The 20,511-nt window shown below is 42.7% G+C and overlaps 1 protein-coding gene across 5 annotated transcripts in view; it reads right to left on the reverse strand.

Moving 5' to 3' along the window:
* PKD1L1 (polycystin 1 like 1, transient receptor potential channel interacting) overlaps positions 1-20,511 on the reverse strand; it is a 329,432-nt gene that overhangs the window by 235,186 nt on the left and 73,735 nt on the right. For all 5 annotated transcript variants that reach the window (XM_056520283.1, XM_056520285.1, XM_056520284.1 and 2 more), the window contains 3 exons: positions 14,105-14,273; positions 12,067-12,306; positions 8,714-8,846 (listed from right to left, as the gene is read on the reverse strand). In XM_056520283.1, the coding sequence (XP_056376258.1) occupies positions 8,714-8,846; positions 12,067-12,306; positions 14,105-14,273 (542 nt within the window). The remainder of the gene's footprint in view (positions 1-8,713; positions 8,847-12,066; positions 12,307-14,104; positions 14,274-20,511) is intronic.

A 20,511-nucleotide genomic window follows, 5' to 3' on the forward strand; every position in this document is an offset into this window, starting at 1 on the left:
TCTGCAGGCATCCTCCATTGTATGCAATTTTTGCTGGGGATATCGCCCTTAGCAACGGGTGACAAGTGCAGGACCTCCACCCCAGCGAAGGTGCACAACTACACTTGGGGTTGAGTTTCCTGCTATAGCCATGTCCATGCAAATATAAGCCGGCAAGCGTCTTTTAAGGCTTATACCAATGCGCCCTTTTATCTTATTGGGTAGCGTTGGGGGTTTCACCTGTGAGGCCTGCTATATATAGACCAGCAAGGGTGGGGCTTGTAACCTGTCTGCCCCCTCCCATTGTATGTGTGGCTAGTTCACACTGGAGGCGACTGGGGAGCAGTCTGCAAGTTGGACCTTAGGCTGCTGTATATCTGGTTCCTGGTTCTATGTATCTGGCCAGGTAAAAAAGGTTAGTGGTTAGGTCCCGCATCACATGAGAAACCTTGGCGTGGTGTGAGGGCTCAGGTATGTCCTTCATATAAGGATATACTGGCTAATGTCTCATTTTTACAATAGTTTTGAGGATTAGCTAATATCATTGTATATATTTACCACAGGATTGAAACCCCACTCTTGTCCATAGGTGCGGGTCCTCTACCCCATTGTATGTGTGCACAATTGCACTTGGGGTTGAGCACCTGTTATCACCTTGAGACTACGTTGTTTTGTTTTTTTGTACATAACCTTACATTTATCAGTGTTGAACCTCATCTGACACTTCTCAGCCCAAACCTCGAAACTATTAACCCCTTAAGGACACATGACATACTGGAACGTCATATGTCCACTCCCGTTCTCTAACGAGGGGCCACAGCATGGCCCCGCGTCATAGCGGGTCGGGCCCGGCCTCTAACAACAGCCGGGACCCGTGGCTAATAGCTCGCGGCACTGATCGCTGTGCCGCGCGCTATTAACCCTTTAGACGCGGCGTTCAAAGTTGAACGCCGCGTCTAAAGTGAAACCGAAAGCATGCCGGTTAGCTCAGTGGGCTGTTCGGGATAGCCTCGGCGAAATCGCGGCATCTCGAACAGCTTACAGGACAGCGGGAGGGCCCCTACCTGCCTCCTCGCTGTCCGATGGCCGAATGACTGCTCAGTGCCTGAGATCCAGGCATGAGCAGTCAAGCGCAGAATCATCGATCACTGGTTTCTTATGAGAAACCAGTGATCAATGATAAAGATCAGTGTGTGCAGTGTTATAGGTCCCTATGGGAGCTATAACACTGCAAAAAAAGTGAATAAATATAATTTAACCCCTTCCCTATTAAAAGTTTGAATCACCCCCCTTTTCCCATAAAAAAAAACAGTGTAAATAAAAATAAACGTATATGGTATCGCCGCGTGCGTAAATGTCCGAATTATAAAAATATATAATTAATTAAACCGCACGGTCAATGGCGTGCGCGAAAAAAATTCCAAAGTCCAAAATAGTGCATTTTTGGTCACTTTTTATATCATGAAAAAATGAATAAAAAGTGATCAATAAGTCCTATCAATGCAAAAATGGTACCGTTAAAAACTTCAGATCACGGCGCCAAAAATTAGCCCTCATACCGCCCCATACACAGAAAAATAAAAGTTATAGGGGTCAGAAATGACAATTTTAAACGTATTAATTTTCCTGCATGAAGTTATGATTTTTTTTCCAGAAGTACGACAAAATCAAACCTATATAAGTAGGGTATCACTTTAACTGTATGGACCTACAGAATAAATATCAGGTGTCATTTTTACCGAAAAATGTACTACGTAGAAACGGAAGCCCCCAAAAGTTACAAAACAGCGTTTTTTTTTTCAATTTTGCCGCACAATGATTTTTTTCCCCATTTCACCGTAGATTTTTGGGCACAATGACTGACGTCATTACAAAGTAGAATTGGTGGCGCAAACAATAAGCCATAATATGGATTTTTAGGTGCAAAATTGAAAGAGTTATGATTTTTTAAAGGCAAGGAGCAAAAAAACAAAAATGCAAAAACGGAAAAACCCCCGGTCCTTAAGGGGTTAAAGGACATCTGCAGCAGAAAACACTTATCCCCTATCCACAAGATAGGGCATAAGTGTTTGATCGGGGGGGGGGTCCGAATGCTGGGAGCCCCCTGCAATCACCTGCACAGGGCCACGGCTCTGCCACAGCTCTCCCGTCTAGTAGGCATGCTGGCCACAGCATGACGCAGCGGCCGACTCGCCTCCTCCATGTAACTCTATGGGAGATGGGCGGGGAGGGGGCGTAACTGAGCACTAATGCTGGGGCCCCGTTTAGGTGATCGCGGGGGTCCCAGCAGTCGGACCCCCCACCCCCGATCAAACACTTAGGGGATAAGTGCTTTCTGCTGCGGTTGACCTTTAACCCCTTCCCGCAGAATGTCATATATAAACGCCGGGTTGTGCAGTGCGTTCGCGCATCCCAACGTTTATAAATGACATTCAGTTGTCCAGCAGGGGACAACTTCTGCTTCACCCCCCAGGACCATCCATTGATGGTCCTGGTCAGCGATCACTGTGATTGGTCCCTGTGGACCAATCACAGTGACCTGGGGTGAAAGTTCAGATCCCCCGCACTGCCCGCCCCTGGAAGTCGGGCAGAACGGGGGACGATGGCTGCGGGGGCTCGCGGAGACCTGAGGCATAGGGGGGGGGGGGTTAACAGGAGGGGACCGGCGGCCTTACCCGGAGCAGCGGCGGGACCGAGGAGCAGCGCGGGACCGGCCATGTGGACGAGCAGCAACGGGACCGGCAGGTAAGTATATGGTCCTCAGAAGTAGCAGTGAAGATCTTCACCGCTGCTTCTAGGAGTCTGAAAACTACAACTCCCAGCATGCCTAGACAGCCTTTGGCTGTCTGGGCATGCTGGGAGTTGTAGTTTTGCAACATCTGGAGGGCCCCAGTTTGGAGATCATTGTATAATGGTCTCCAATCTGTGCTCTTCCAGCTGTTGCAAAACTACAACTCCCAGTATGCACTGACTGTCCAGGCATGCTGGGAGTTTTAGTTCAGCAACATCTGGCCCTTCAGATGTTGCCGAACTACAACTCCCAGCATGCCCTTCAGCTGTCTGGGCATGCTGGGAGTTGTAGTTTTGCAACAACTGGAGACACACTGGTTGGGAAACATTGTCTGTTTCTAACTCAGTGTTTCCTAACCTGTGTGCCTCCAGCTGTTTCAAAACTATAACTCCCAACATGCACTAACAGACCATGCATGCTGGGAGTGGTGGTTTTGCAACAGCTGGTGCACCCCCCCCCCCCCCCTGTGAATGTACAGGGTGCTTTTACAGTGGGTCTCTCGCTGCAAGTTTGAGATGCAGCTAATTTTGCGCTGGGAAACTCGCTGTAATCCCCCGCCCGTGTGACTGTACCCTAAAAACACTACACTACACTACCACAAAATAAAATAAAAAGCTAAAAACACCACATATACACATACCCTTACACAGCCCCCCTCCCCCAATAAGAACGTCCGGTACACCACTGTTTCCAAAGCAGAGCCTCCAGCTGTTGAAAAACAACAACTCCCAGTATTGCCAGACAGCCGTTGACTGTCCACGCATGCTGGGAGTTTTGCAACAGCTGGAGGCACCCTGTTTGGGAATCACTGGCGTAGAATACCCCTATGTCCACCCCTATGCAAATCCCTAATTTAGGCCTCAAATGCACATGGCGCTCTCACTTTGGAGCCCTGTCGTATTTCAAGGCAACAGTTTAGGGTCACATATGGGGTATCGCCGTACTCGGGAGAAATTGCGTTAAAAGGTTTGGGGGGTATTTTCTTCTTTAACCCTTCATGAAAAGGAAATGTTGGGGTCTACACCAGAATGTTAGTGTAAAAAAATTTTAATTTTTTACACTAACATGCTGATGTTGCCCTATACTTTACATTTTCACAAGAGGTAAAAGGGAAAAAAGCCCCCCAAAATTTGTAACGCAATTTCTCCCGACTACGGAGATACCCCATATGGGGGCGCACAACAAGGCCCAGAAGGGAGAGTGCACCATGTATATTTGAGGTGATTTGCACAGGGGTGGCTGATTGTTACAGCGGTTTTGACAAACGCAAAAAAAAAAACCACATGTGACCCCATTTCAGAAATGACACCCCTCACGGAATGTAATGAGGGGGGTAGTGAGAATTTACACCCAACTGGTGTCTGATGGATCTTTGGAACAGTGGTCCGTGAAAATGAAAACTTGTACAGCCCACTGTTCCAAAGATCTGTCAGACACCAGTGGGGGGCAAATGCTCACTGTACCCCTTGTTACGTTCCTCAAGGGGTCTAGTTTCCAAAATAGTATGCCATGTGTTTTTTTTTTTGCTGTTCTGGCACCTTAGGGGCTTCCTAAATGCGACATGCTCCCCAAGCAAAATTTGCTCTCAAAAAGCCAAATATGACTCCTTCTCTTCTGAGCATTGTAGTTCGCCCGTAGTGTACTTCAGGTCAACTTATGGGGTACCTCCATACTCAGAAGAGAAGGGGTTACAAATATTGGGGGGGTATTTCCTGCTATTAACCCTTGGAAAAATGTGAAATTTGGGGGGAAACACATTTTAGTGAAAAAAATATTTTTTTTTTACATATGCAAAAGTCGTGAAACACCTGTGGGGTATTAAGGCTTACTTTATTCCTTGTTATGTTCCTCAAGGGGTCTAGTTTCCAAAATGGTATGCCATGTGAGGTTTTTTTGCTGTTCTGGCACCATAGGGGCTTCCTAAATGCAACATGCCCCCCAAAAACCATTTCAGAAAAACGTACTCTCCAAAATCCCCTTGTCGCTCCTTCCCTTCTGAGCCCTCTACTGCGCCCGCCGAACCCTTTACATAGACATATGAGGTATGTGCTTACTCGAGAGAAATTGGGCTACAAATATAAGTATACATTTTCTCCTTTTACCCCTTGTAAAAATTCAAAGATTGGGTCTACAAGAACATGCGTGAGTAAAAAATGAAGATTGTGAATTTTCTCCTTCACTTTGCTTCTATTCCTGTGAAACACCTAAAGGGTTAAAATGATGACTGAATGTCATTTTGAATATTTTGGGGGGTGCAGTTTTTATAATGGGGTCATTTGTGGGGTATTTCTAAAATGAAGAGCCTTCAAATCCACTGAACTGGTCCCTGAAAATTAGTGAGTTTGAAAATTTTGTGAAAAATTGGAAAATTGATGCTGAATTTTGAAGCCCTCTGGTGTCTTCCAAAAGTAAAAACACATCAATTTTATGATGCCGACATAAAGTAGACATATTGTATATGTGAATAAAAAATTTTTTTATTTGTAATATACATTTTCCTTACATGCAGAGAGCTTCAAAGTTAGAAAAATGCTAAATTTTCAAATTTTTCATCAAATTTTAGGATTTTTCACAAGGAAAGGATGCAAGTTACCACAAAAATTTATCACCATGTTAAAGTAGAATATGTCACGAAAAAACAATCTCGGAATCAGAATGATAACTAAAAGCATTCCAGAGTTATTAATGTTTAAAGTGACAGTGGTCAGATGTGCAAAAAACGCTCTGGTCCTTAAGGCCAAAATGGGCTTGGTCCTGAAGGGGTTAATGTCTAGCACTGAGGAATAACCAGACAGTGCTGAATTTCAGATAAACTAGCCATTAACCTGGTTTTCTGTAACCTCACCTGCTCTTGCCTTCTTACATTCTAAAATCTTTATACACAGTATCTCACATAAGTACACCCTTCACATTTTTTTCAACACTGAAGAAATGCCACTCTGTTATAAGGAATCAAAGGCGAATGACCAGGGAGTCAGGAGTTTGTCTGGCGCAGAGAGGAACCATCAGACAGCCAAGTAAAATCAATGGATTTATTAGATGCAACGCGTTTCGCTGCGCATGCGCAGCTTCATCAGGCATGACAAAGGGAGGCTGGTAACAGGTATATATACCTCCAGGAATTAACCATTAGAGTGCTTTTTGAAAAGAATTGTTACATAGAGTTACATATCCATATGACAATATATAAAAAAGATACATAAATACATATAAACAAAAATCACAAAAATAGTAATAAGACAGCAATATGAAAGCACAATGCAATCCTATAAATATATATATAAATATATATAACATGATTATAATTATCGCATGTGATGTGAATATGACACCAAAACGACTCCATATTCATATGTCATATTCACATCACATGCGATAATTATAATCATGTTATATATATTTATATATATATTTATAGGATTGCATTGTGCTTTCATATTGCTGTCTTATTACTATTTTTGTGATTTTTGTTTATATGTATTTATGTATCTTTTTTATATATTGTCATATGGATATGTAACTCTATGTAACAATTCTTTTCAAAAAGCACTCTAATGGTTAATTCCTGGAGGTATATATACCTGTTACCAGCCTCCCTTTGTCATGCCTGATGAAGCTGCGCATGCGCAGCGAAACGCGTTGCATCTAATAAATCCATTGATTTTACTTGGCTGTCTGATGGTTCCTCTCTGCGCCAGACAAACTCCTGACTCCCTGGTCATTCGCCTTTGATTCCATACCTATCCAGGAGGGCTGCAGTGGACCTGCCTTCATATCTCTTCTGCTTCTAACCTTGTTGTGTGTGGGCGCACAACCAACTTTGGTAAGCGGCTTGGGAATTACCTTCCCCTACCCCCACCTGCAAGATCTACTGATCCCGCACATGAGGCGCCTTCCTTCCTTACTCTGTTATAAGGTAATGTTACTGCCCCCAAATTAGCTATTTATCCTCCCAGGTGTCATGTAACTCATTAGTGTTACAAGGTCTAAGGTGTGAATGGGCATCAGGTGTAATTTGTTTTTTTTCTTGCTCTCAACACGGCACCTCATGGCAAAGAACTTTCTGAAATAAAGAATTGTTGCTTTACATAAAGATGGCCTAGGCTATTAGAACTTTGGAAAGATCCTGAAACTGAGCTGAAGAACAGTGGGCAAGACCATGCAGCAGTTTCACAGGGCAGGTTCCACTTGGAACAGGCTGCTCTATGTTCTACCAAAGAAGCTGAATGCATATGCTTAGCATCATATCCCGAGGATTCTTTTGAAAAATAAACATATGAGTGCTGCCAGTATTAATGCAAAGGGTGAAAGGGTGGGTGTCAGCCAGCCAGTGCTGAGACCATGCTCTGCATCAAATTGATCTGCATGGCTGTCGTCCCAGAAGGAAGCCTCTTATAAAAATAATGCACAACAAAGTCAGCAAACAGTTTGCTGAAGTAGCCAGACACTCACCGCTAATGATGGGCAGTGGCGATTCCATATGATGGCTTATTTTTTGCGCCACCAATTCTACTTTGCAGTGACAATAGTCATTTTACCAAAAAGTCCACGGCGAAATGGAAATAAAATTCATTGTGCGACAAAATTGAAGAAAAAATGTAATTTTGTAAATTTTGGGGGCTTCTGTTCCTACGCAGTGCATTTTTCGGTAAAAATTATACCTTATATTCATTCTGTAGGTCCATGCGGTTAAATTGATACCCTACTTATATAGGTTGGATATTGTCATACTTCGGAAAAAAATCATAACTACATGCAGGAAAATTAATACGTTAAAGATTCTCATACTCTAACCCCTACAACTTTTTTATTTTTTCGCATACGGGCCAGTATGAGGGCTCATTTTTTGCGCCGTGCTCTGAAGTTTCTACCGGTACCATTTTTGTATTGATCGAACTTTTTGATTGCTTTTTATTAATTTTTTCATGATATAAAAAGTGACCAAAAATGTTGGACTTTGGCATTTTTTTGCGCGTACGTAATTGATCATGCGGTTTAATTAACAATATATTTTTATAGTTCAGACATTTCCGCATGCGGCGATACCACATATGTTTACTTTTATTTCCACAGTTTTTTTTATGGGAAAAGGGGGGTGGTTAAAATTTTTATTAGGGAAGGGGTTAAATGACCTTTGTTAACTTTTTTTTCACTTTTTTTTGCAGTGCTAAAGCTCCCATAGGGAGCTATAGCACGGCACACACTGATCTTTTACTCTGATCCCTGCAAAGCCATAGCTTTGCATGGATCAGCGAGATAGGGGCTCGATTGCTCAAGCCTGTAGCTCAGGCTTGGAGCAATCAAATGCCGATCGGACGCGACGGAGCAAGGTAAGGGGGTCTCTGCTAGCGTCCTAGCTGATCGGGATGTCCCAATCAGCTCGACTGATCTGCCGGGAAGCGTTTACTTTCACTTTCAGACACGGCGGTCAACTTTGATCACCGTGTCTGAAGGGTTAACAGCGCACCACAATCACAGATCAAATAACCCTTCATAGATGGCTGTGTATGTAAAAACTTAAAAGTAATAGGGGTCAGAAAAGGACAATTTTAGCCTGGAAGCCTGGAGCACTGGGGCACCGATAACACTGAATCAATAGGACAACTTAGACAGAAAAAGAAGGTAGAACATTCAAGTACCACACTATTTTTCTAGTTTATGAAAGTTTTATATCACTTTTTATTTACTAACAGTGGCAATGAGCAAAGCCAGATACAACCTAACAATGTTCTAGTTTTCTCTTAGATGTAGAATATATTAGTATTTCACATTGGCTGACCACAGGGCTTCACATTAGTACTATAATGTGGCCATAAAACAGAATTTGTTACAAAATGTTGCAGCCTGAATGCTCTGCATTGTAATTTCTTTGAGAGAAAAAAAAACCTATGAATTAAAGTTAAAAACAAATTCAAACCATGAGTAAAAGGCTATTACTTATACCTGTATTTTCAGTGGTCCCAATTTTTTTACTGGTGGAGGATGACAATTCTCTTTCACAACAAATATTTGCTTGGTCAAGGATGCAGAACTAACATTGTTAAAGATTGAAACATTCACCGTGTACTCTCCTTCTCTAAAATAAAACACAAGTTAAGTTTAAAAGATTTAAAAGATAAACCTTATAAATGTACAAACATATTGTGGCAGATTTGCGAAAACCTGTGCAGAGAAAAAAATGGAGCAGTTGTCCATAGCAACCAATGAGATGGGCAACTGGACAACTTTTCCAAGTTTTGACAAATCTCTCTGTATAGGCCCTAAAAGTTTTATATTTATCAGATGAGTTTTCAAATTTATTTATCAGATTCCTTCTTTCTTTTTTTTAAAGGAGATGTCTAGTGCGGACTTTTCCATCCTGCCCAGGATGTAAAAAAATAAAGAGAAAACAAACTTTCACTTACCTTCCTACATTCCCCCGGAGCTCCGCAACAACTGATCGGTCTACTACCTACTTCCCTTAGCTCGGTACACCAAACGGCGCTTCAGCCTATCACCAGCCGCAGCGTTGTCCCACCTCGGCCGGAGATAGGCTGAAGTGACGTACCGGGCTAAGGGAAGTAGGAAGTAGACAGCCCGGCCAATCGATCAGCTGTTGCGGAGCTCCGAGGGAATGTAGGAAGGTAAGTGAAAGTATTTTTTCTCTTTTTTTTGCATCCCGGGCAGGATGGAAAAGTCCGCACTGGACATCTCTTTAAAAGGCCTTTTCAAAAATTATAGAAATGATGTTATTGGTCGCAATAGGCAACTGGTCAACTTTTCCTCCACTTAAGTTTTGATAAATCTCCCCACTATAATTCTGAAAAAGCTCAAACATATCTTTGATTTACATAAATATTGAGGTGGGTGTAAAACAGAATACATCTAGATGTACAGTCTATTAAACTTGGAATTCAATACATCACTAGGCTGATCACCACACAATCTTACAACTTTGTCATGAAGCAGCTAAGATTCAGAAAAGGTGTCACCTTAGAAACTGCAAAATATCTGAGAAATGGTATGTGATCCAAATGTCTCTAGGGTAATGGCATTCCTGTGCTTATAATACATGTATAGTCACCATTAAATCCTGAATGCATGAATATATGATGTTTACTAGATGTACCTCAAAAAGAGAAATATGTAGCCAAATATAGTTGATGTGTAGCACAAACGAACAGTAAAGCACCAGAGTTTTAGACTATTTTCACACTACGGATTTTCCAGGCAGAAATTCTGTCACCTGCAGCCACCTACTAAATTCTTCAGGGCTGGGAGCGAGTGGACATGCACCATCACCAATGACAGCATTGAAGTTTTTTGTGGATGAACATGTTCATTCTTTCAGCAGGTCCTAAATCCACAATGGGTGAATGGAAACCCCACTCACACTAATGTTAGATTCATGCAGCACAATTTCAGAAAATTCTGTAGCCTCAGGCATTGGTGACAAGTTTTGTGCATACCAAATATCTCTATCTGATAGTACTCCTCTGTGCTCTCTCCAGTCTGATAGTACTCCTCTGTGCTTTCTCCTGTCTGATAGTACTCCTCTGTGCTTTCTCCAGTCTGATAGTACTACTCTGTGCTCTCTCCTGTCTGATAGTGCTAGTCCATCCTCACTTACTGGACAAAGCCATTATTTTCATAAGCCATGATTTCTATAAAATAAGTGGACATAAAAAACTTAAATGGGCACTTTCAGATACAAAAACTTTTTCATGTTGTCCATCTTGGCAAAACATTAACCTTTCTAATATACTTCATAAGAAAATGTATTTCCTTTTTATAGAAATCATGGCTTATAAAATCATGGCTGTGTCCAAGCTGAAGCACAGGCATGGACAAAGTCCAGTAAGTGAGGGTGGGCTAGCACTATACTGGTGGATAGTGCGGGAGACGCTGATTCCAACGAGCCCTACCTTGCCCGGATCCGCCCGGCCATTCGCCCACAATTGTAGTTTTATTCTACGTGTATATCTTGCTGTAACTGGTACGGGCGGGCTTTTGCAAGTTAACTGGCACTGACGTCAGCGCCGGTTATGAATATTCATCCCCCCTCCCTCCAGCTCTCTCTCTCTTCGCCACTCCCAACTGGAGGGAGGGGGGATGAATATTCATACGTGGCGCTGACGTCAGTGCCAGTTAACCTGCAGAAGCCCCGCCCGTGCCAGTTACAGCAAGATATGCACATAGAATAAAACTAAAATTGCGGGCGAACGGCCGGGCAGGTATGGGCAAGGTAGGGCTCGTTGGAATCAGTGTCTCCCGCACTATCCACCAGTACCTGTGGATAGTGCGGGAGAAAATATCTGACAGTTTTCCTTTAAATGGGCACAGTCAGATACAAAAACTTTTTATGTTGTCCATCTTGGCAAAACATTAACCTTTCTAAAATACTTCATGAGAAAATTGTATTTCCTTTTTATACAAATCATGGGTTATAAAATCATGGCTGTGTCCAAGCTGAAGCACAGGCATGGACAAAGTCCAGTAAGTGAGGGTGGGCTAGCACTTCTCTGTGCTCTATCCTGTCTGATAGTACTCCTCTGTACTCCCTCCTATCTAATAGTACTCCTCTGTGCTCTCTCCTGTCTGATAGCACTCCTCTTTGCTCTCTCCTGTCTGATAGCACTCCTCTGTGCTCTCTCCTCTCTGATAGCACTCCTGTGTTCTCTCCTGTCAGATAGTACTCCTCTGTGCTCTCTCTGATAGCACTCCTCTGTGCTCTCTCCTGTCTGATGGAACTCTTCTGTGCTCTCTCCTGTCTAATAGTACTCTTCTGTGCTCTCTCCTGTCTGATAGCACTCTTCTGTTCTCTCTCCTGTCTGATAGCATTCCTTTGTTCTCTCTCCTGTCTGATAGTACTCCTATGTTCTCTCTCCTGTCTGATAGTACTCCTCTGTGCTCTCTCTTATCTGATAGTACTCCTCTGTGCTCTCTCCTGTCTGACAGGACTCCTCTGTTATCTCTCCTGTCTGATAGTACTCCTCTGTGCTCTCTCCTGTCTGATAGTGCTAGCCCACCCTCACTTACTGGACTTTGTCTATGCCTGTGCTTTAGCTTGGACAAAGCCATTTTTTTTATAAGCCATGATTTCTATAAAAAGGAAATACAATTTTCCTATGAAGTATTTATTAGAAAGGTTAATGTTTTGCCAAGATGTACAACATATAAAAAGTTTATGAATCTGAAAGTGCCCATTTGAGCAAATGGGTAAATAGCGCTAACAGGCATTATGTTCGATTTTAAAAGTATAATTTATGATACAAGCATTATACAAGCATTCTCCCAGTTTTGATAGACGAGCTTACCTTGTATATACATGTGTATCATTATTATTTCCCAGTCTTTCTACACCATCTCCAAAATTCCAAAAATAACTAGCATTTGTTCCAGAATTTATTCTACAGTTAAAACTCACACTAGAGTTTATCAGTACAGAGGAACTGGCCACCAGGCGATTCGGAATCACTTTTTTCTGCACATATATAGTGTGGACATCAGATGTAAAGGAGGTAAACTGATTTGAAGCTTTAACTATAACATTGTATCTGGGTAAATAAAATAAAAATTACATATTTTTTGTTGAACATATAATAAGACTTGTAGAAGTGTACAATAATATAATTCTCACTAATAAAAAATGACAAATCCCCTTCGATAAAACAATTTCAGTCCCCGTGTCCTTTTTACAGTGCAGTTTGGAAGCTAAAAGCTAAGCAATGATTCTACTTATTCTATGTCAGTTTTAAATCAAGCCCAGTAAGACCAGTATCATTGATATGTGCTGCTTGTGGTACCATAACCATGTAGTGGTGGTAGGAATTTATCGATGTTTACACCAGAAAAATGTAATTAAAAATTTGCAAATTCTTGCACAATGCTTTGAAAGGGTCTGTTCACATTATAAATTTTTAACATGCTTTTTTTAAACAAAAGGCATGCTAAAAATGCACGGACCCCATACTTACCAACCTTCTTCTTGGTCCAGGCTCTTATGTAGGCTGCGTCATCATCAGAGGCAGGACTACAGAAGACCTAGGTTGGTAAGTCAATCTTCTTCTGTATACAGCACAGGCTGTATACTGTATACAATCCCCCCAAGGGTTAATGAGCGCTCAGTAGCACTAGTTAAACCTTTCATTGCTGGACTGGCACATAGCGCTCATTCCTGCATGAAACAAGTTTTGACATGTCAATTAGACTGCATTCACATTACGTTTGGTTGCTACGGCTGCAGGATCCGGCTGGGATACGGGAGCTCCAGGTTTTAAAAATTTCCCAGCCGGATACGGGCGCCGAAACCCATTCACTTTAATGAGCCAACTAGAGTCAGATAGTGACCCGGTCGGCTCATTTTTGCCCCGTCTGGTTTTGTGACCGGCCCAAAAACCGTAGTATACAGCGGTTTTAATTCTGGTCACAAAACCGGATACAGTTCATTGAAGTGAATGGATTTTGGTCCGGCTGAGATATGGGAGCTCCCGATTTTGAAATTTCCCAGATGGATTTGGCAGCCATAACAACCAAACGTAATGTGAATACAGCCTTAGACACGTCAAAAATTTGTTGAATGCATCGGGTGTCTACTGAGACCCACTGCAATCGTTTGACAGCATAGCATAGTGCCGCCCGCTTCCCCGGCTTGTAATTAAAGATTGCAACAGGTCTCAGGAGTAAGACTCGGTGCGATCCAGGTAATATGGCTTAAGTTTTGCTGCATAGCAGTGCAACTTAACCATGTAATTGTTGGTTTGCGGTGAAAAGTTTACCACAAACCGACAACTTTTCAAAATTTCGGCAAGCCGAACACACCAAACTTTTGAAAAGCTCTTCTCTACTGAGGACCAAAAAAAATGTGCCATATTACAAAATATGCCAGACTATAGAGCAGTGCTAGAGGTGCTGACAATAAATTGAATGGAAATTAGTGTGAAATTATTTTATCAGGGAATTCTAATTTCTGAAAAAAGCAGTCATTATTTGTTGAAAATAGTGAAAATTTTGAAAATATTAGATATTTTCAGGTACATTTTGTATCTTTTCCTTATACTTTTAAAGATTGCATAGAAAAACAATGAAAGTTCAGACAATGACAGCAAGCAGACATTTTAAAAACCATGAGGAATTGATACAGAAAGCATCATGGGAAAATGAATAACTTATATCAATAATATATCCTTAATTAAATATATTGGTCCAGACACAAAGTACAGTAATTCTAAAACAGTCCAATGTTCAATAATCAGGTTTTCTGGACCATCTGTGAGGAAATAATAGATGTTTACAATATACAGATCCCATAAATGTGACATTTATACATGATACATAAACCAATGTGTTGCATGCCTGTTTGGTATAGTGAATCTTTTAAATAGACTTCTTCGCACTGTTCTTTCAGGCGATCTGTCTCCAAACTGCCAGATAAAGTCCATAGGTCCAGGCTCATCAATCATTGCTATAAATGTAATGGATGTTTCTGTTGAGAAAACTGTCCCATTGGTATAGATATATATAGCTGAAAAAAAGCAAAGAGTTTTTAAAGATCATGTTTTAAAATGAATGACAATGATAGAGATGATGATGACAAACTACCCAAGGAACAGATGCCCAGAACTTTTTGGGTAGTCAGAGTTAAGAGGGAAATAGTAGATTTAATTTCAGGCTCTGTGCAGACCCTTTGCAAATGCCAGCTGAGGCTGTCTACCTCCTCACAGTCCTGGTTCTCTCCTGCAAATAGCTATAGCTAAGTACCCCCCTTCCGGTGTTCTATCTTGTTATTTCTGTCACTAAAGGACTGAGCCTAACAACAGGCATTCATCTGCAAATTCAGTAGCAGACACTATAGACACATTTTAGGGGAAAAGATAAATTTTTTTTTATGGCAATGACCCTGATTTACTAAGAGTGTTGGGTTTTTATTAAAGTGTACCTGTCGCCAACAAAAACTTTTGATATAATGTAGAAAGTACCATCATATGTATATTTGTAATATACATTGTTTAAAAAATTTGTATTTTTGGGTCAAAAAATGCTGTCCCTGCAGCTATTGCCTATATGTGTCTATGAGGAGTCCAAATATAGGAAGTGAGGACAGGAGAAGCAGGGATCTGTACAGGCTCCTGGCTTGTCAACCATCCTGCTGGGTGAGCAAGGAGCTTGTCATAGAGCCTCAGTGTGCAGAGCCCTGCTTGTCCTAGGTGCACAGAGCCCTGATTGTCCACCCATGCTTCCTGTATTTGGACTTCTCATGGAGATACACAAACAATAGCTGTAGGGACAAAAATATACAATTTATTTTATGTATATAAATGTATATAACAAAATATACATAAAATGATATTTTCTACATTATATAAAAAAAAATTTTAATGACAGGTACGCTTTAATTAGCGATGTTGTTAGCATGACCTCAGTCTATTTACTATGGGAACTCATAGGTCAGGGAAAAAAAGACAGTGATCATGTTTTTCTTGGTCAGAATGCCCTGCCATATATTTACATGATTTTAGGTTCATTTATTAGTATACAGGTCCAGCTGGTCTAAAATCATGAAGGGACAAAAGACAGTATTAACATAACATAGGAACATGTCAGAGCATTTGTTTGGTGAGGCTACTGACAGCCATACTGATTATCAAAGTGCAGGGGCAAAAGAACTAAGCTGAACATTGTATCCCCTCTCCTCTGACAGCAGAGAGTTATACGGGCCCAGAGTCCTTCTATGGCCCATATAACAAAGATGACCAATTTAGGGTTTCTGCCCATTCATTTCAGTGAACTAGAATAAGATAAAAAAAAAAAAATAAATAAAAAATTATCCTTTAAACATATTTACATAAAATCTGTATGACATGTTTGAGTCAAACAATGAGGCAAGATTGGACAGTTCTTGCATTCATCATTTAAACATACCAATAGATATAAATTTACAAAAAATATAGTAAAATAGAGTAGAATATATCCCAATTCATCAAAAGTTTATATAAAGTAACATGTGACATGTGTTACACATATATATATATATATATATATATATATATATATATATATATATATATATTCGATATGAGCGAACTTTTCAAAAATTTGATTCGAAAAAGTTTGTTGTTTCGATCCGAATTTTTTCGCGGCTAATCTACAGGGTGGGCCATTTATATGGATACACCTTAATAAAATGGGAATGGTTGGTGATATTAACTTCCTGTTTGTGGCACATTAGTATATGTGAGGGGGGAAACTTTTCAAGATGGGTGGTGACCATGGTGGCCATTTTGAAGTCGGCCATTTTGATTCCAACTTTTGTTTTTTCAATAGGAAGAGGGTCATGTGACACATCAAACTTATTGGAAATTTCACAAGAAATACAATGATGTGCTTGGTTTTAACATAACTTTATTCTTTCATGAGTTATTTACAAGTTTCTGACCACTTTTAAAATTTGTTCAATGTGCTGCCCATTGTGTTGGATTGTCAATGCAACCCTCTTCTCCCACTCTTCACACACTGATAGCAACACCACAGGAGAAATGCTAGCACAGGCTTCCAGTATCCGTAGTTTCAGGTGCTGCAGAATGGGCAAAACAAAAATTGGAACAGGACCCTCAGTTTATGCAGAAGATTTTGTTCAGTGATGAGGCAAACTTTTATGTGAATGGTGAAGTTAACAAGCAAAACCACCGCTATTGGTCTGCCATTAACCCACATTGGATAGATCCCTCCAAGACTGTTGGAACACAAAAATTTATGGTAGGGTGTAGTATATGGGGTACAAAGATAGTGGGGCCATTCTTCATCAATGGAAACCTCAAGGCCACTGGATATGTGAAATTGATGATGTGTTTCCCTCTTTATGCACTGAAGCTGGCATGTTCCATGTGTTTTTCCAGCAAGATGGTGCACCACCACATGGGTGTCAGGTCCGAGCATTCCTAGATCAACAGTTTCCTGGAAAGTGGATTGGTCATCGTGGGCCAGTTGAATGGCCCCCAAGGTTTCCCGATCTGACCCCCTTAGACTTTTATCTTTGGGGTCATCTGATGGCAATTGTCTATGCTGTGAAGATACGAGATGTGCAGCACCTGAAACTACGGATACTGGAAGCCTGTGCTAGCATTTCTCCTGCGGTGTTGCCATCAGTGTGTGAAGAGTGGGAGAAGAGGGTTGCATTGACTATCCAACACAATGGGCAGCACATTGAACAAATTTTAGAAGTGGTCAGAAACTTGTAAATAACACATGAAAGAATAAAGTTACGTTAAAACCAAGTATATCATTGTTTTTCTTGTGAAATTCACAATAAGTTTGATGTGTCACATGACCCTCTTCCTATTGAAAGAAAAGTTGGATTCAAAATGGCCGACTTCAAAATGGCCGCCATGGTCACCACCCATCTTGAAAAGTTTCCCCCCTCACATATACTAATGTGCCACAAACAGGAAGTTAATATCAACAACCATTCCCATTTTATTATGGTGTATCCATATAAATAGCCCACCCTGTATATTAAAAAAAAGGCTATTTCTAGCCTACAGACAGCCTCAATAGGGGTATGGAACACTTTGCTGTGTTCTAAAGCGCATATGGAGTGTGCTGGGATAGTGAAATAAAACTGTTATTCAGAAAAACATGCAGATTACCGGCATCGCTTTTAGAATCACTGCCGCAGAGCGGCACAATGACAGAGCCTGGAGGTGGCATCAGTGTGAGGAGACCACATAGTGGCTGAATGACACAGCGTGGAGGTGGTGGCAACATGAGGAGACCATATAGTGGCTGAATGACAGCTAGGATGAGGCTGAAGCATGAGGACACCATAGAGTGGCTGAATGACAAAGCGTGGAGGTGTCGGCAGCATGAGGACACCAAATAGTGGCTGAATGACACAGCGTGGAGGTGTTGGCAGCATGAGGACACCATATAGTGTTTGAATGACACAGTGTGGAAGTGTTGGCAGCATGAGGAGACCATATAGTGGATGAATGGCACAGCCCGGAGTTGCCAGCAGCATGAGTAGGCACTAGGCCTTCACAATACCTAAGATTAAAAGATGAATTTAAACCGAAGATTTTGGATAGCTGGTGTGACCTACCATAACAACATTTTTATTCCCAGACCCAGGCCCTGCAGCGGCATCAGTAAACCATATTGTCACGATGCCGGCTGGCAGGAGGTGGATCCTCTGTGCCAGAGAGGGATTGGCGTGGACCGTGCTAGTGGACCGGTTCTAAGTCACTACTGGTATTCACCAGAGCCCGCCGCAAAGCGGGATGGTCTTGCTGCGGCGGTAGTGACCAGGTTGTATCCACTAGCAACGGCTCAACCTCTCTGACTGCTGAAGATAGGCGCGGTACAAGGGAGTAGACAGAAGCAAGGTCGGACGTAGCAGAAGGTCGGGGCAGGCAGCAAGGATCGTAGTCAGGGGCAACGGCAGGAGGTCTGGAACACAGGCTAGGAACACACAAGGGAACGCTTTCACTGGCACAATGGCAACAAGATCCGGCGAGGGAGTGCAGGGGAAGTGAGGTATACATAGGGAGTGCACAGGTGAACACACTGATTAGAACCACTGCGCCAATCAGCGGCGCAGTGGCCCCAGAGACCCGGCGCGCGCGCGCCCTAGGGAGCGGGGCCGCGCGCGCCGGGACAGGACCGACGGAGAACGAGTCAGGTACGGGAGCCGGGGTGCGCATCGCGAGCGGGCGCCACCCGCATCGCGAATCGCATCCCGGCTGGAGGCGGAATCGCAGCGCACCCGGTCAGTGGATCTGACCGGGGCGCTGCGGGAGCGAGAGTGTAGCGAGCGCTCCGGGGAGGAGCGGGGACCCGGAGCGCTCGGCGTAACACATATAATGCCTGAATGACACAGCCTGGAGTTGGCTGATGCATGAGCACACACCAGGGCTTCACAATCCCTAAAAAAAGATTTTGGATAGCGTGTGCTACCTATGATAAAATTTGAATTTCCCAGTCCCAGCAGCGGCATCAGTAAGGCTGCATTCACATCACAATTTCTCCAATTTCTCCATCCGACCTGAGTACACGATTTTTATAACTAAAATCTTATGAAATCATATATAAAGTCGGATCCCTTGACTTCCATAAAAAAATCGGATCCATTACACAAATCCGATTTGATCCGCATCCGATTTCACACGATTTTTGTTCAGGTCTGAAATCGTGGTCAACCCCGATTTCAGACGCGAACAAAAATCGTGTGAAATCGGATGCGGATCCAATCGGATGTGTGTAATGGATCCGATTTTTTTTATGGAAGTCAATGGATCCGACTTTATATACGATTTCATAAGATTTTAAGTTATAAAAATCGTGTACTCAGGTCAAATGGAGAAATCGTGATGTGAATGCAGCCTAAACCATATATTGCCTGAATGACACAGCCTGGAGCTGGCTGATGCATGAGTACACACCAGGACTTCACAATCCCTAAGAAAAAACACAACAATTTTTGAAGAAGATTATGGATACATGTGCTACCTATCATAAAATTAGAATTTCCCAGACCCAGGCCCAGCAGCGGCATCAGTAAACCATATATTGCCTTAATGACACAGCCTAGAGTTGGCTGAAGCATGAGTACACACCAGGGCTTCCCAATCCCCCCCCCCCCCCCCCCCCCAAAAACACAACAATTTTTGAAAATTTTGAAGAAAATTTTGGATAGCTGGTGCTACCTATGATAAAATTTTAATTTCCCAGACCCAGGCCAAGCAGCGGCATCAGTAAACAATATATTGCCTGAATGACACAGCCTGGAGTTGGCTGAAGCATGAGGAAACCATTGAAATGTCTGATTTTTTTATTTATTTGAAATTTAAATCAAAGTTTGAGTGTCCCGGACCTCAGCGTGTGGGTACAAAGGACAAAATTTAACAAGCCCCCACAGGGCTCATGTGGCCGTGAGATGTAGGGCCGCCGAGATTTGTACGTGCAGTGGAGGCCAAGGACACGGTGGAGGATGAGGAGGCGGAGTCGCACACTGTCACAGGACCAACTGCCTGAGAGCGAGAGCGTGGAGGAGGAAGCGATGTGACCTGTTGTGGCTGTGCAGGAACCACATTTACCCAGTGGGCCATAAAAGACATGTATAGTCCCTGCCCATAGTTAGGAGGGACTGCAGCACCAGCAACTTAGACAGGAGCACATTCAGCTTCTGCGCCATTGGATGAGTGGGCACATACTGTTGTCTCTTGGACATGGCTTCGCCGATGGATTGTTGGCGGAATTGCTGAATAAAAGCGGGAGAAGCAGGAGCATCTGGTGCGACAGAAGGAGGGTTTGACACACAGCTCCCTTCGGCTGAGGTGGTGGAGCGTTGGCTGGATGAAGGAGGGAGCGGATGGCCACTGGGTGATGAAGCAGGCTGGACCACTACATCCCAGGCCGCTTTATGGTGGTGAAGTATGTGTTGACGCAGGGCCGTGGTGCCGACATTGGGACCCTGACCACGCTTCACCTTCTGCCGACATATCTTGCATGTGGCTACGTGAACCTCCTCCGGATGCCTGATGAAAAACTGCCATACCGCCGAGTAGCTGATTTTCCCACCTATAGTCCGCACTAATTGACTGCTACTGGCGCCGTCTCCAGGAACCCCTGTTCTACTACCTCCAGGAAAGATAGGCTGTTGCGAAGCAGGTGGTCTCCCCAGGGCACGTTTGGCTCCATAATTTCCACAACTGCCACCATGCTACCGCCTTGCTGACTCAGCTACTACAACTCTCTTCTCCTGATGA

The sequence above is a fragment of the Hyla sarda genome, chromosome 5 (genome assembly GCF_029499605.1).
Source record: "Hyla sarda isolate aHylSar1 chromosome 5, aHylSar1.hap1, whole genome shotgun sequence".
Taxonomy (NCBI): domain Eukaryota; kingdom Metazoa; phylum Chordata; class Amphibia; order Anura; family Hylidae; genus Hyla; species Hyla sarda.